Here is a 13,685-nt window from a genome sequence, read left to right as displayed (position 1 = left end):
CTCAGTGGGTTAAGCATCCGACTTCGGCTCAGGTCATGATCTCACTCACGGTTGTGGGTTCGAGCCCCGCGTCAGGCTCTGTGCTGACAGCTCAGAGCCTGGGGACCTGCTTCAGATTCTGTGTCTCCCCCTCTCTCTGCCCCTCCCCCACTCATGTTCTGTCTGTCTCTCTCTCTCTCAAAAATAAACATTAAAAACAATTTTTTAAAATAAAGATAAGAAAAATGGGGGTGACGACATGAACTCAAACAGCTTAAATGTGGTGAATGAGAAACTCAAAGTGTTCCTGTTCCCAAAACCACTGCTCTACCAACTAGGTACAGAAATTACGGTGGTGACAGCTTGCAACAAAATGTGAACAACCACTTGTCAAGGATTTAGGAAAAGTTTTTATGACCACAGCGGTGGTTAAAATTCTTTTTCTCTAATAGAAATGAACAGTAGTTGAAAACGTCCCATGATGGATAGCATGGGCAAGAGCAGTTCAATGAGATGCTTTGAAAAGAGGAAATTCTGTAAACTTGAAAGTTGGAGTGACACCCCGTTGTTTTTTTTTTAAAGGAAACGCCTCAGAGTAGAAAGCAAGGCGGTTGTCACAAAGTTACTAGAAAACTCTAAGATGCCGTCAATTGTGTCAGTTTGTTTTGCCTTCTGACCACGTCAGGTACACGTACCGTTGGCTGCCGGGTATTAACACGAGAATGTATGAGCCTACTTTGAGCGGCAGCTTCTAGTCCTGTTGGGGCATCCTAGCCACAAAAATACACAATAGGAAAAAAAAAAAGTGAAAAATGAAAAAGCCAGATGAGGTTTCGATTTAGCCTGAATGAACCCTGAAGCAGCAACCTGACTCCATACAGGATACCTGGAAAGCACAGGGCGAGTGAAGGCCCAAACCCTGAGGGAGAGAAGAGCTTCCCTGATTGTCTGTCATGTGGCTTGAAACAACTTTATCGTTTCGTAATTTTGTACTTCTGCAAAGGTTTTGTTTTTAATTTTGTTTTAATGTGTATTTATTTTTGAGAGAGGGAGAGACAGAGTGCAAGCTGGGGAGGGGCAGAGAGAGGGAGAGAGAGAGAGGGAGACGGAGAATCCGAAGCAGGCTCCAGGCTCCGAGCTGTCTGCACAGAGCCCGACGTGGGGCTCAAACCCACGAACCGTGAGATCATGACCTGAGCCGAAGTCGGACGCTCAACCCACTGAGCCACCCAGGCGCTCCTGCAAAGGTTTTAAATATAGACCTCCAGACCCAGTGGGCGCTTGTGTCCACAAAACTGCTTTTCTGTCCATGTTTAGCAAGCATAGTAAAGTCCCAGCTTAGACTATAAATGACCCTTTTACCTACAGTCACGTAACGAGCCTGCCCAGCGACACCCCTCCCCCCGACAGATCAAGAGAATGGAGGGCTCACTGGAGCATCCGTAAGATTCCAGGCGTTTCCTTTTTTTCCCTTTTTTTTTTTTTTTTTTTTTGTTTAACTCCTAGAAGGGTGCAGAGGACAATCAAATTTAGTTTCCTTATTGGCAAGTTTTGGCCTAGATCTGTGAAAAATGAGTCATCAATTGGAGTTGCTGATAACGAGTGAGGAGTTTTAGTATTGTTTAATGGGGTTGCCAGACTGTTGGGGTTGCAGCTATGGAGTAGGAAGTCGAAGGGACCCTGGGTTAGAAAACACAGTCAGGAAATACGTATTACGGCGTTAACTCCGTGAGGCTGGAGAGTTGCGACAATTTTACCGTTCTGGCGACATTTCCGCCGAGGTAGTTTGCTAGTTTGGAGGTTACCTTGAGAAGTGTGCCATATGGGACCGATCCACGAAAGAGGCATGAAACCTAATCACAGAATTGCAGTTCGGGTCTCATTTCCCACATTCCTCCAGGCTTCTTTTTTTTTTGTTTTGTTTTTTGAATTCTCCTGTTGTATTTTCCCATCACTTGGCTCGAACGTGCCACCCAAGGTTAATTTTAGATTCTTCCATGGCCTTTATATATCTACTCTTATGTCCCCCTGACACACTTAAAAGGAAACGATATTAGAAACATCCCGAGATTAAAATCACCGTTCCATATTTAGACCTTTTAAAATGAGTTCTGGAAATTAGGCAGAATTACACATCATCCCATCCATTCTCTTCCATGAGGTTCAAACCGCATTGTAGTAGGGAGTTACTAATGCTTGGGGAGAGGGAAGGAAGGAAGGGGTATGAATAACTTCCCACTTTACAGTACCTGACAACACATTTCATCAGCATTCTTGGGTCGTGTAAAAGAACCCGGAGAATGACGTTAAGGGTCTTTTTCTACTGTCTAAATCCTTGGGGTCCTGGCAGGGCAAGTTAAAGGCACCCTCAAAGTGTAGATTCCACATGTAACAACTCAAATTCTTGGCACTTGCTCTTTTAAGTATTAAGTTAATATTTGGTGTTCCAACTGTTAGGCTATTTTCATTTTTTTCCCCCTTTGAAACAATAGTATTTGGTTACAGGCACCGGGGAAAGGATTTGTCCCTTTCACTCAGAAGACTCCTGCGTTTAGACTTAACACCCTAGGAGAAGTTGTCTTCTGCCCAGAAAAACCGCACCCACCTACAATTCACACTTGAGCTTTTTCTGACCCTATAAAGTTTCTACTTCCGTTACCAAACATCTTTTGTTTTTCCATGAAAATACGTTTCCGTTTGTAATTTAAAAATACATTATCTGGAAAAAGAAGTGCTCTAGAATCAGATAATTTTTAATAAAGTTGATCATAGGGTTTTAATTTCATCTTATATTTAAATTTCCTTCTTTATAACTTTTTCATTCATCCGTCCTATTTTCAAACCTTATAATAATAGATCAGTTGAAAAACAGCTTGCAGCTTGTGTCAAATAATAAGAAAGAACCGAGTATTTCTGTCCCTAGGAAGATTTCAGCTTATGTGACCCATCTCTGCCAATTTAAGGATGTATTCTTCAAGAAAAATTCAATCCGAAGAGTAGACAGAACACTACCAATAGATCTGTACTTTTCCATCTAAAGAGTTATAAGGCAAAAAGCAGTTTCATGTAGAGATCAAGGGTAATATACCCAACTTACGGGGCTATAGGGAGGAGTAAATGAGATAATACCTCACACATTGGCACACAGCTAGAGGGCTACATAAATGTACCCAGAAACAAATAATGTAAACCCCCATCAATGTCATTTTCTCATTCGATTTTAATAGAAACTTGGGAGAGGTGAGTTCTGGAGCAGACTTGCCTATGGCTAAGGTGTTGGTTTGGGGAGGGCTCATTCAAGCAAAATAAGAGAGACTCGGATGCATTTGTATCTCTGTGGCTCATCGTGTGACCTGTATTCCTTTCATTGCTAGGTATCTCGATTTTATTCTCTGATTATACAAGGGTTCTGAGCTATCCATCTGTTCATTGGAATTATCGCCAGATTGCCTGCCCAAGTCTTAACTATGGCAGATGTGCACGTCTGAATTGACTTTCCCTTGCTCATTTGCTTTGAGTTCAGCGAAATCAAAGTAATTTTAATAGAAACGCAGATAGAACTTTCAGATTCAGGTAATCACTGTCCCTAATATCAGCATTCTCGGTACAGACAGAAATGAGTTCCTCACTTATTTATTGAGCAACAAATCAAAGAACGTAGATAGGATTGTGCCGAGGCCCGCGAGGATAAACACTTGAGAGCTAACGTCATAAGAAAAGCAGTGCTTGAGCGGGGGGGGGTGGGGTGGGGGGGTGGGGGGGGTTGGAAGGACCTTCATTGGTGTCCCTTGGGTCTGAACTGGCAGCGTCTGGGCCCAAGTTTCCAGAGACCAAATAAAGAAGTCATAGTCTTACTTGACAGTCTGCATTGTCCCAGCGGCCACAAGCTAACACTTCTTTTCACGTTGCTGCCTGCAAGCTTCTCTTCGAAGTATTTCCATGTTCTTCCATGGCTTTTAAGTGGGGGGTGCGATAATTCAAAAGAAATATTCTGGAGAGCTCTTTCCTCTTACTTGCCACCTCTTATATCGATTAATAATTAACATAGAGAAAAAAATAATTAACATAGAGAAAAAGACCCCTGAGCTCCTTCAGGGTCTTCTCTACTGGTTATTTGCCTGCATGGGAGTATTTTCTCTGCAGAAGAGAGAATAATACATATTTGGCCATCAAGTAGGGAATTTCGTCTCTATCACCTTAAAGTAGGCCTTCAAGGACTCTTCAAGATTAAGGATAGGGATTGTGTCACATTCATCTCTGTTTCCCCTACAACATCTGCTCAGTGCCTTGATGAACACCCAATCAGTGAGGGCGAAGTTGAATGAGAATTGCCACAAATTGCAGATGTTTTCGTTGCCAATAATGTCAACAACATACAGGATATATGAGCAGATGTAATTAAACAGATCCAACAAACAGAAGAGGAAACAACATGTAATATACACTCTACCATAGTGAAAATTACAGAAAATTTGCTGGCCAAAACAAACAAAAAAACTAGGAGTGTAGTTTTCAGTCGTCTTGATCTGTAGATAAAAGACAGAAACATGTCCATTTATTGGCTGGGATAGGAGAACATAAGTGAAGTGACGAGCCCATTACTTAGTAACTCAGAAAAATGTTAGGACCCTTTGTAGAGTTTGTGTTCATCGTCTTAGCATGCCCACTGTCACATTTTAGTCTATATATTACTTTAGCCTGTGAGTCACTGGGTCTAAATAACACTTCGGCGAGGACACCCCTCTCATCCAGAGGCATCGCTACAGGCAGCCTCTGTAATTTCAAAGCCTCTGACCAGTGATTTGTGTTCTAGGGCAAGAGCTGCAACAATCTAGAAATAATGGGATAAATTCTTTTTTTTTTTTTGTCCTTTTAAATATAAAAAACTTAACTAGCATTTTTCATTTTTTTGTAATGTATAAGTATGTATTTTTTGCCAGGCTGGGTTAAATTTTAAAACCACCCATCTGTTGCGTATTACTAATTTTTATCTTTATTCTTTTTTAATCGATCTTTAAAAGACAGCAAAGCGGGTCTTGAAGCTGTGTAAATGTGTGTCGCACTACTCTTTGAGACATCACAGCTTAGATCGTGCCTTCACACTCACCCCGGTGTCTCTTTCAGTGCTCATTAGTCAAATAGCACTAAAATCTAGTGAAACGATACTGTCGTATTCACAACTTTGGTCTTCATTTCCTAGACTGGGAATTGGCAGGCGAAGTTGAGTAATTTGTGCGCGCGCGCGCGCACACACACACACACACACACACACACACACACACACACACACACACACACACACTGACAACCTCAGTGAACTTTCCAGCCTCTCCCTCAGCACCTTCGGGGCTATGAGGCTACATTCTTTGAGTGCCTACAAGAAAGGGTTCAGCCAGCCTTTCTCCACTGTCCCTGCCCACTGGACATGCCCATTACAGAAGCAAACAGCAAAGAGACCTCCTGTTACCAAACGCATCCATGATCTCAGGTCATCCGAACAAAAGGGAAGGCCTCGGCCTCACCTGTTCCTCTCATTGACGTGGAAGTGACCACCTCACAGAGTAGGACGTGCCGTCCCGCATCTCAGCTTTAGGTCTATAATTGTTACGCCAGCAGCACGAGATAAATAAGCCTGAAACCCTCATACGAGTCGGATGTCATAGCCCCCGGTCTCCTGAGGACCTGCTTTCCTGTTATTTTTCCATTCTTGCTGGGGCTCGGCGGAGGGAGAGCCTTCTGGTAAACCACCGTGCGTGCGATAGTACCCTTGCTGAATGAATGGAATAGCTGAATCATTTCAGCCCTCAGAAGAATCTTCGGGATGTTCAAATGGTTCTTTGCTCTCGCTAAAGTTTCCTTTTCTTTCACAGACGGCTAGTACCTTGGTTGTGGCGGACGCTAGGATTTCTGGAATCTACAGTTGCGTGGCTTCTAATAAAGTAGGGACTGTGGAAAGAAACATAAACTTTTATATCACAGGTAAGCGATATACCCTATACTCACAAAGATAGCCTGGTGACCTTGATGTCCTTACAATTTGCTTCTTGGTGCACTTAGAGCTGGAAGGATTTTTGTTTTTAAAAAATTCCATAGAATTGTTAAACGTTGAGTAACTTCATCCTTGCTCTCAGGAATAGAATTTGGCGTCACAGGATCTAACAAGTTATTTCTCCAAGTTCCCTTGTAGAGCTGTCTGTGTGCATCTTCCTCCCCAGATTGGGTCGTGAGGTTAGGATCTTGTCGTACTCGTTTTTAAACTCTTTTCCGCACCTGGCACGGGGTCTGGTACATAGCAGTTGTTTGGTAATAATCAAGGAAACCAAACCTTTGATGACGTGTTTTTTTTTTTTTTTAATTAAAAAGCTAATTGTCTCACAACGTAAGTCATTTCTGCTTTTGAGGAATCAGGCTCTCCTATAGAACTCTGAAACTGAGTTTGTTGACGGTAACTCATGTGCTGTTTTTTGGTAGCATTTACTGATTTTCAGCCTTAAATATGATGGTCTCTGCAAATCTTAAAATGTCCAAGGGACACAAATGGCACTCCCTATGTCCCTCCATGGGTACAGGAAGGAAGTAAGTAGCTCAAAGTATAAAAACAATTGCCTGGCTCCACACTCCCCCAATTTTCTGAGGAAACCCGGGCAGTTTGCCAGCTTTCTGGAAACTTCGCGCTGCATGGGGCAGGCTGCAGCAGTTGCCTAGAGTTCTCTAGAAAGAAATAGGTAGGTCTGATTGCATGAGACATATGGGATGTCAGATCACAGGGAGCCTTCCGGCAAGTTAGCCAATCCTCAGAGAAGCTGTGTCGTGGGAGATCTCCTGAGGTAGATTCTCACAGAATGTGAGAGCTGGAAGAGACTTGAGAGGCTATTCAGCCTGATAGCCCCCACACTTTCCAGGTGAGGAAATGGGGTTTGGAGAGGTGAAGAGGGACACAGCAGAGCCACTCCTAGACCGGGTCAGCCCCTGTCCCCTTACAGCTGAGAAGTATAAGGGAAATCGTGTTTGTATCTACTCCAAGTTGGAAAATTCCTTTATTTAGAGAAGGATTCAGATAGCCATTGCACACAATATTGGTTCTCTTATCAGTGTGGGATGATTTGGACCACTTAGGAACAAAGGTTTGTACTGTCCTTTATGTTTGATTGGAAACAAATTCCTATGCAAATCCTAAGTCACCGTACGTATGATTTAAAGTATAAAAGATTGAGCAATCCTGTGCTGAACGTTCAACAAGTTTATACAAGTTTAGTGGGCACTCCCCATTGAATAGTTCAGCGCTGCCCTGAGCACTTGAACGGCTCTCCGTGAAGCCCCGTCTTTATAGGAAGACAGTTTTAACACAAAAAAGAATGTCACATCCTCATATCAAGAGGCATGTGTAGCAGCAAGGTGGCAGGTGCATTTACCGACGCTAAGCCAATGCTGTCCGATAGAAATACAAGCCACACACGTAATTTAGAATTTTCCAGTAAAACTACATTTTTGAAGAATAAAAAATAAGATGAATTTTATGTAAGCCAGTGTATCCGAAATATCATCATCTTGACATGTGATCAATATTTTTAAAACCTTGTTCGGCTTCAGTGTTTAAAATTTAAAGTAATTGAGATAAAATGGAATACAATTCAGTTCTTGGCCGTCACACTCACCCCATTCGAAGGGCTCGGTAGCCACACATGGCCAGTGGGTACCGTGTGGTCCGGTGGTGCTCTGAGCCTCTGAGAAGGAAGGGCTGAGGTGGTCCGGGGGAAGGAGGGCATGAAATCTGAACAGGTAGAAAGAAGAGGCTAGCCTTGCCCTGACGTTCTCAGAGCCCAGACCGGATACCATGCTATGGTTCGGCTTCTCATGGGCAGATAGACCTCTCCACGATGGCCCGAAATGTGAGACGCGGATGCCGAATTCGGGGACTACTCACAGGTCCACAGCGGGATGTGACAGTGCCTGAAGGTGCAGAAGGAACTGACCCCCCTCTTCTCTTTCTATTCCTGGCTGTGCCCCACTAGTGCACCCACGTGTATGGTCAGCCAAGTACTGTCCACACCCCTAACAGTCTTCCCTGGGACCTGCAAGTGTGCACACTCATGAGCAGTCTGACCTCAGGAGGACTTTTTCAGTCTGGAAGCAGACTTGAGGCCATCTTTACAGGGAATTCTGGGATCCCCAGGACCCCCCTCCCCCCCCAAAAAAAGACATGGAACGCGGGGTGGCACAGGCTTGGGGTGGCATGCTTTCCTGACCCCACAGACTCTTTATATTGGGGCGGGGGTGGGGGGAAGGACAGCCAGCATAGAGCCAAGTAAAGGCCCAGGGCAGGGACCCCTCTTGCCTGGAGCTGAAGGCAATACCGGAAGAGGAGTTACCAAGAGTGGAGGGGAATGTTGTGTTTGTTTCCTTGTTGTTCGGAGTCCCCCGAAATGATGAATTTGATGACCAGCCTCAACTGCAACACCAATATCTAGCCCATCCTACTGAACTTTGCATTGTTGTGTGTCTGTCTGTGGTCAGCATGTCTGTTGAACGCAGGCAGAGATTCCCTCCTACTCCTTCCACATTATACAGTTTTTAACCATGGGATGGCTGAAATCCTTTCTAGATCTCCAGGCTTGTCCTCAGAAAGGGGCGATGAGAATTCAAGTCAAACATACGTACTTGAGGCTTACAGTGTTTTCCTCTAGAAATTCAAGAGCTTTAATCTTAAACTGAATAGAATTGCTCTGAATTATTTTCTGCTAGTCCTGAAAAGTTCTAGTTTTGGTAATTATAATTTGCTTATATTTGTTGTTTTTTTAATTATGACTCTTTTCTTTCTTAAATCCTTATCATGAGATTTATTGTCAACTAGAGATAGAGCTAAGTACTCAGGAATGTTGCCCCTTCGATGTCTATTTTCTGAAAGATGAATGCATATTTGCTTGGTGTTTATACTTAACCTAGTGCAAACACTGGTTTAAAAGATCTAAAATTCACCTGTTCTAAATCAAAAGATCTGGATTTGGATCCTTACTGGTCCTCATTTCAGTCCTGTTGCCCGTTTGTTAAAATATAATAACAATTTAACACAGTTGCCTTCCAAACTAATGAAAACAAGTTGGCCTTGGCCTTTAGAATTCCCCACCCCTTCTGCTCTAAACTTTGCCATTCACTTGCACGTAGTAGCTACTTGAAACAAACAAACAACTTTCTAGTAACCACTCACTTCTTAGGGAATGTTATTTCTGTTCTTCAGCAGAAGGAAAGCCTTCTTTATTAGGACCTGACAAGCTATACCTCTCAACCTGTGCATTTCTATGCTTGTCTGTTTCGTGAGCTTAATTCACATGTTTGATCCAACTGAGTCAAAATGTCCATCCCCTAATACACGCCTGTGTAAATAGATTACTCTTGCACCTACCCCTAAATCAGATATCTCTTCCCAGCAAGGATTGATTCTTCTCCATGACATCTCATAAGATGCCATGGATGTGATATGAATTAGTTGGTGCCGACGAGGATTGTGCCGAAATCTGCAACAGATACGCCAGTGTGGGAAGGTCGCCTGCTTTCGCTTCATTAGAAGGCAGTTCTTTCCTGGGTCTGTTTTTGTACTCCATCTAAAAAAACAAATCCACATGAATTGAGAGGAAAAAAATCCCTCTGGATTCGTTAACTAGTGTTAGGACGTTTTACTTATCATCTTCTATGGATCAGAAGAGAATGCCTGAGAGAGAGTCGTTTCTAAGAGGCTGTCTGGTGACATGAACTAAAGTGACTTCGCTAACGGTGTGAGAAGCAGACCTCAAAACCCAGCTGGTTCTTTTCTTTGCCTCCGTGTGTGTGTTTTTGCCATTTGTTGGCACTCCGCGGGACTAGGGCTGGGTGTGTTAGCAATTACTGGGGGTGAAGCAGGAACAGCACTGCCTTATCTCCCTGGTTTCCCAGTGTCACTAAATGCATTTTATTTTGAGATTCCTCGTGGTGCTTGGCAAAGATAAACAAAATCTTCCATCAGGAAACCTGTGAGCTATTTCCACAGGAAGTTTCAAATCACTAAAGTAAATAGAAACTCTGCATGATCTCAATGGTGTTACTTGGGCTCGCTTGGGTTCTAACCGCCAGGACGGGACCTCATAAATGGCAAGCCCGGGGTCTCTGAAGAAATGATTCGACTGTGGCCCGTGTGCACACGACGGCTGGTATCTGTGAAGAAGCTGACGGCTGACGTTTTACTCCTCAGGCTTGGAAAATGTCCCAAATGTAAAAAGATGCTGAGTTAGAGGGGCTATTTCTGACACCTTATTGTTATGTTGAAAATGACTGTTAGCTGCTTCGGCATCTTCTGACCCATTCTTAGCTTTTCATTTTAAAAGCAGGAAAACCTTTGCTGGTCTCCTCTCCAGCCACTGACAGCTTCATAAGCCACTGTTACCCCCTGCTCCCAGGTTTCAAATGAATACTTTGGCATTTCTTCAGACGTGACACTTTATAATAAAGTCAAAGCCCAGAAAAATCAGAAAAACAAGCAAAGTCCGATTTAGGAAAGAGTTGATATGATATCTAATTTTGGACTATTGTCCCCCTAAGGTTTAAAGGTTTCTTTATAGCTTTGTGTGCAACGGATAATAATAATAATAGCAGAACATAATGCTTTTCATCTTCAAAGTACTTTGTAAAATGTTGGCCCAAATTCTTTGCTCAAATACAGACATGCCACCAAGTGACAAGCAATGGGAGGGTTTTGAGAGCAGGTCAGTTCGGGGCCAGTGACCAATGATTTCTTTTCTTTTCTTTCTTTTTTTTTTTTTTTTTTTTTTAAATCCTCCGGGGAAATGCTCCCAAATGAGACCAGGGAGCTTGAGCGCAAAAAGCTGAGTGAAGGTCAAGGTTAAGAAAGCAGAGGAGGCACGCTCCTGAGGTGTTGCTGCAGACAGAGATGGTTAGCTGGGGATTGACAGGAGAGAAATGGCTTTTGATGGCACAGTAGCTTTCAGAAGGTGTTCCCTACGTTTTTGAGAGTAAACTTGATTTTTAGAAATTACTCTCCCCCTCCCCCATCGGAGCATCCGGCGGCTCTTCCAGATGAGTTGACTGCATTTTGTGCTCGTATGTCCAAGTAGGACCGTCCCCCTGAAAGGGTACCTGAGCATGTGCCGTGGCTCTTCTCTGCCCACTGTGCCAGCCAAGGGCAGGCAGGCAAGGTAGATAGCACCCCAGCAGGATGGGTACTATCCATCCAATTGTAGGAAACTGGGGAGACCAGTTGGTTTTTTTACTGGAAAAGTCTAGGCTTAAAGTGGTGTTGACCAGCATGGCTCAAGTCTCCTACCACGTACCTGGGACTTCCTCACTTATTTTGGAGAAGTTTGACCATTAAACTACCCTTGGGTTTTTTTTGTGGTTTTTGGTTTTTGTTTTTTTGTTGTTAAAAAGAAACAGAGGCACGAGGAGAAACCCATGAGAGAGAGGAATGCTTTTAAATATTTGTGTTTTGAGAGAGATGGTGCGCAGGGGAGGGGCAGAGAGAGGGAGACAGAAGATGAGAAGCAGGCTCTGTGCAAATAGCGGGACTTGAACTAGTGAACCATGAGACCGTGATCTGAGCTACAGACGGACATTTAACCTACTGAGCCACCCAAGTCCCCCCCATCCTTGGTTTTTAGTTCAAATGGCTCTTTTACGACTTGCCCATTTCGCCCAGTCACCAGGAGGAGTCCTGTGCAGACTAAAGAAATGGGAAACGTGGTCATCATTCCAAGTTGTAAAACAAATTCCACTCTGTTGCCCCAAACAAGGAAAATGTCCCCCCCGAATCAGCCTGCTTTGCATTTCCTGCCTCGCTTCTGATGGGCTGCCCTTAGGTGGCTCTTACCTATGTTGGATCAGTTCCCCAGAAAGGAAGAGACACATACTCATCCTTTTAAGGCTGATGCTGAGAGAATTCGTGTAGGAACGGTTGTTAAGATCTGTGACTGTCTCCGGATGAGACGCCTTGAGTTTTCTACGAACTGAAGCTCTTTGTTCTTGTTTTACAGACGTGCCCAACGGATTTCACGTTAACTTGGAAAAAATGCCGACGGAAGGAGAGGACCTGAAACTGTCTTGCACAGTTAACAAGTTCTTATACAGAGACATTACTTGGCTTTTGCTGCGGACAGTTAAAAACCGCACAATGCATCACAGTATCAGCAAGCAAAAAATGGCCATCACTAAAGAATACTCTGTTACTCTCGATCTCACCGTCAAGAATGCTTCCCTGGAAGATTCAGGCACGTATGCCTGCAGAGCCAGGAACATATACACAGGGGAAGAAATCCTCCAGAAGAAAGAAGTTACAATTAGAGGTGAGCACTGCAGCAAAAAGGCTGTTTTCTCTCGGATCTCCAAATTTAAAAGCACAAGGAATGATTGTACCACACAAAATAATGTAAAACATTAAAGGACTCATTAAAAAGTAACAGTTGTCTCATATCATCTTGATTTATTGTCACTGTTGCTAACTTTCCGGCTCAGAGGAGATGCTCCTCCCAAAATGAGTTTGGAGATGATAGTGATGTTGAGCTCCCAAGGTCCCAGCCCGGGGCTCCCCACTCAGGCTGAGGGGCTCGCTCTCTGGGGCCGACTTGGTGCGCGTTTGGATTTGGAGGATCCCTGCGGCGCATTCTCTGTTTTTTTTTTTTTGTCAGTCTTTGCTGTCTCCTCCTGCCTGATAAACAACAACCTGGGACTGATCCTTTCCTCCCACTCTGATGCCAGCCTCTTTGTATTTTTAAGTGTCGAAGCTACGCAAACTGAATAATTTAAACACGTGCGCTGGTTTCCGCCAAAGATGGACGTGAATAAGTTAATCTTCCAGCTCAGAACGAGTACAGTTGAACTTGAGACTCTGTCGGACCTCCGCCTGGTTTTATTTTGTACTATTTCCTCTGCTCTTGATTTGTAAATGGCACCTGGATAGCAAGTTATAATGCTTATTTATTTGAAAATGCTTTTTATTATTATTATTATTTTTACATGAAGCACATTAATCTTAAACTGGAGTTCTAAAATGGGCCCCAGGAGTGCAAGATGTTGGTGTAGTTCAGAGGTATTAAAGCTTTATCACAGTATGAATTAAGAATGCCCACCGGAGTCCAGCCGGTTCGTAATCCGGGTAACCAGGCCACTGGTCAGCACGGGGCCTCTGAGTGGACCAGCAGCCACTGACCGCCTCTGACAAAAAGTGGATCCTGCCTTCATTTTACGAGTATTTGTCCCCTGGTTATTCTTTTAAAGAACTCCCTTCTCTCTCAGTGATGGCATTCAGAGACAAACCACGATCCGTTTATCAAGGAAATCAAGGCTATCGTGACTGAAGGTTGAATGCATTCTTCTAAATGCGCCCGTCAAACAAAGTCCACTTTCCCTGTATGCAGATGGTGATAGGATTTTTTGGGGGATTAAGAAATGGGAAAATCCCAGGAGCAGAATTCAGGGAGCCGTGTTTAAATCAGGAGAGATTATAATCTCTTGTAGGCTTGCATTTGAGGGGAAAGTGATTTTTTCACCAATTTAATATGCATTGTTCTGTTGTTTTCATCAATGATCGATCATTATATGTGACTTGCATGGACTATTGGAAAACAACCTCCAGGGACCCAAATAGCTGGGGCTGAGAACACAGTGGCCAGGCAGCTCAATAGAAGGTGACATATGACAACTTTTCAGGCTTGGGAACTCACCAG

At 43.6% G+C, this 13,685-nt stretch overlaps 1 protein-coding gene across 2 annotated transcripts in view; it reads left to right on the top strand.

Annotated features, from left to right (window-relative positions):
- The window catches only part of FLT1 (fms related receptor tyrosine kinase 1), a 174,591-nt gene that overhangs the window by 85,581 nt on the left and 75,325 nt on the right, over nt 1–13,685 (top strand). For both annotated transcript variants that reach the window (XM_053212052.1, XM_027064615.2), the window contains exons 13-14: nt 5,850–5,958; nt 11,997–12,305. In XM_053212052.1, the coding sequence (XP_053068027.1) occupies nt 5,850–5,958; nt 11,997–12,305 (418 nt within the window). The remainder of the gene's footprint in view (nt 1–5,849; nt 5,959–11,996; nt 12,306–13,685) is intronic.

The sequence above is a fragment of the Acinonyx jubatus genome, chromosome A1, assembly GCF_027475565.1.
Source record: "Acinonyx jubatus isolate Ajub_Pintada_27869175 chromosome A1, VMU_Ajub_asm_v1.0, whole genome shotgun sequence".
Classification (NCBI taxonomy): Eukaryota; Metazoa; Chordata; class Mammalia; order Carnivora; family Felidae; genus Acinonyx; species Acinonyx jubatus.
Note: the sequence above shows the minus strand (reverse complement) of the source record. Positions and strands in the feature narration are given on the sequence as shown.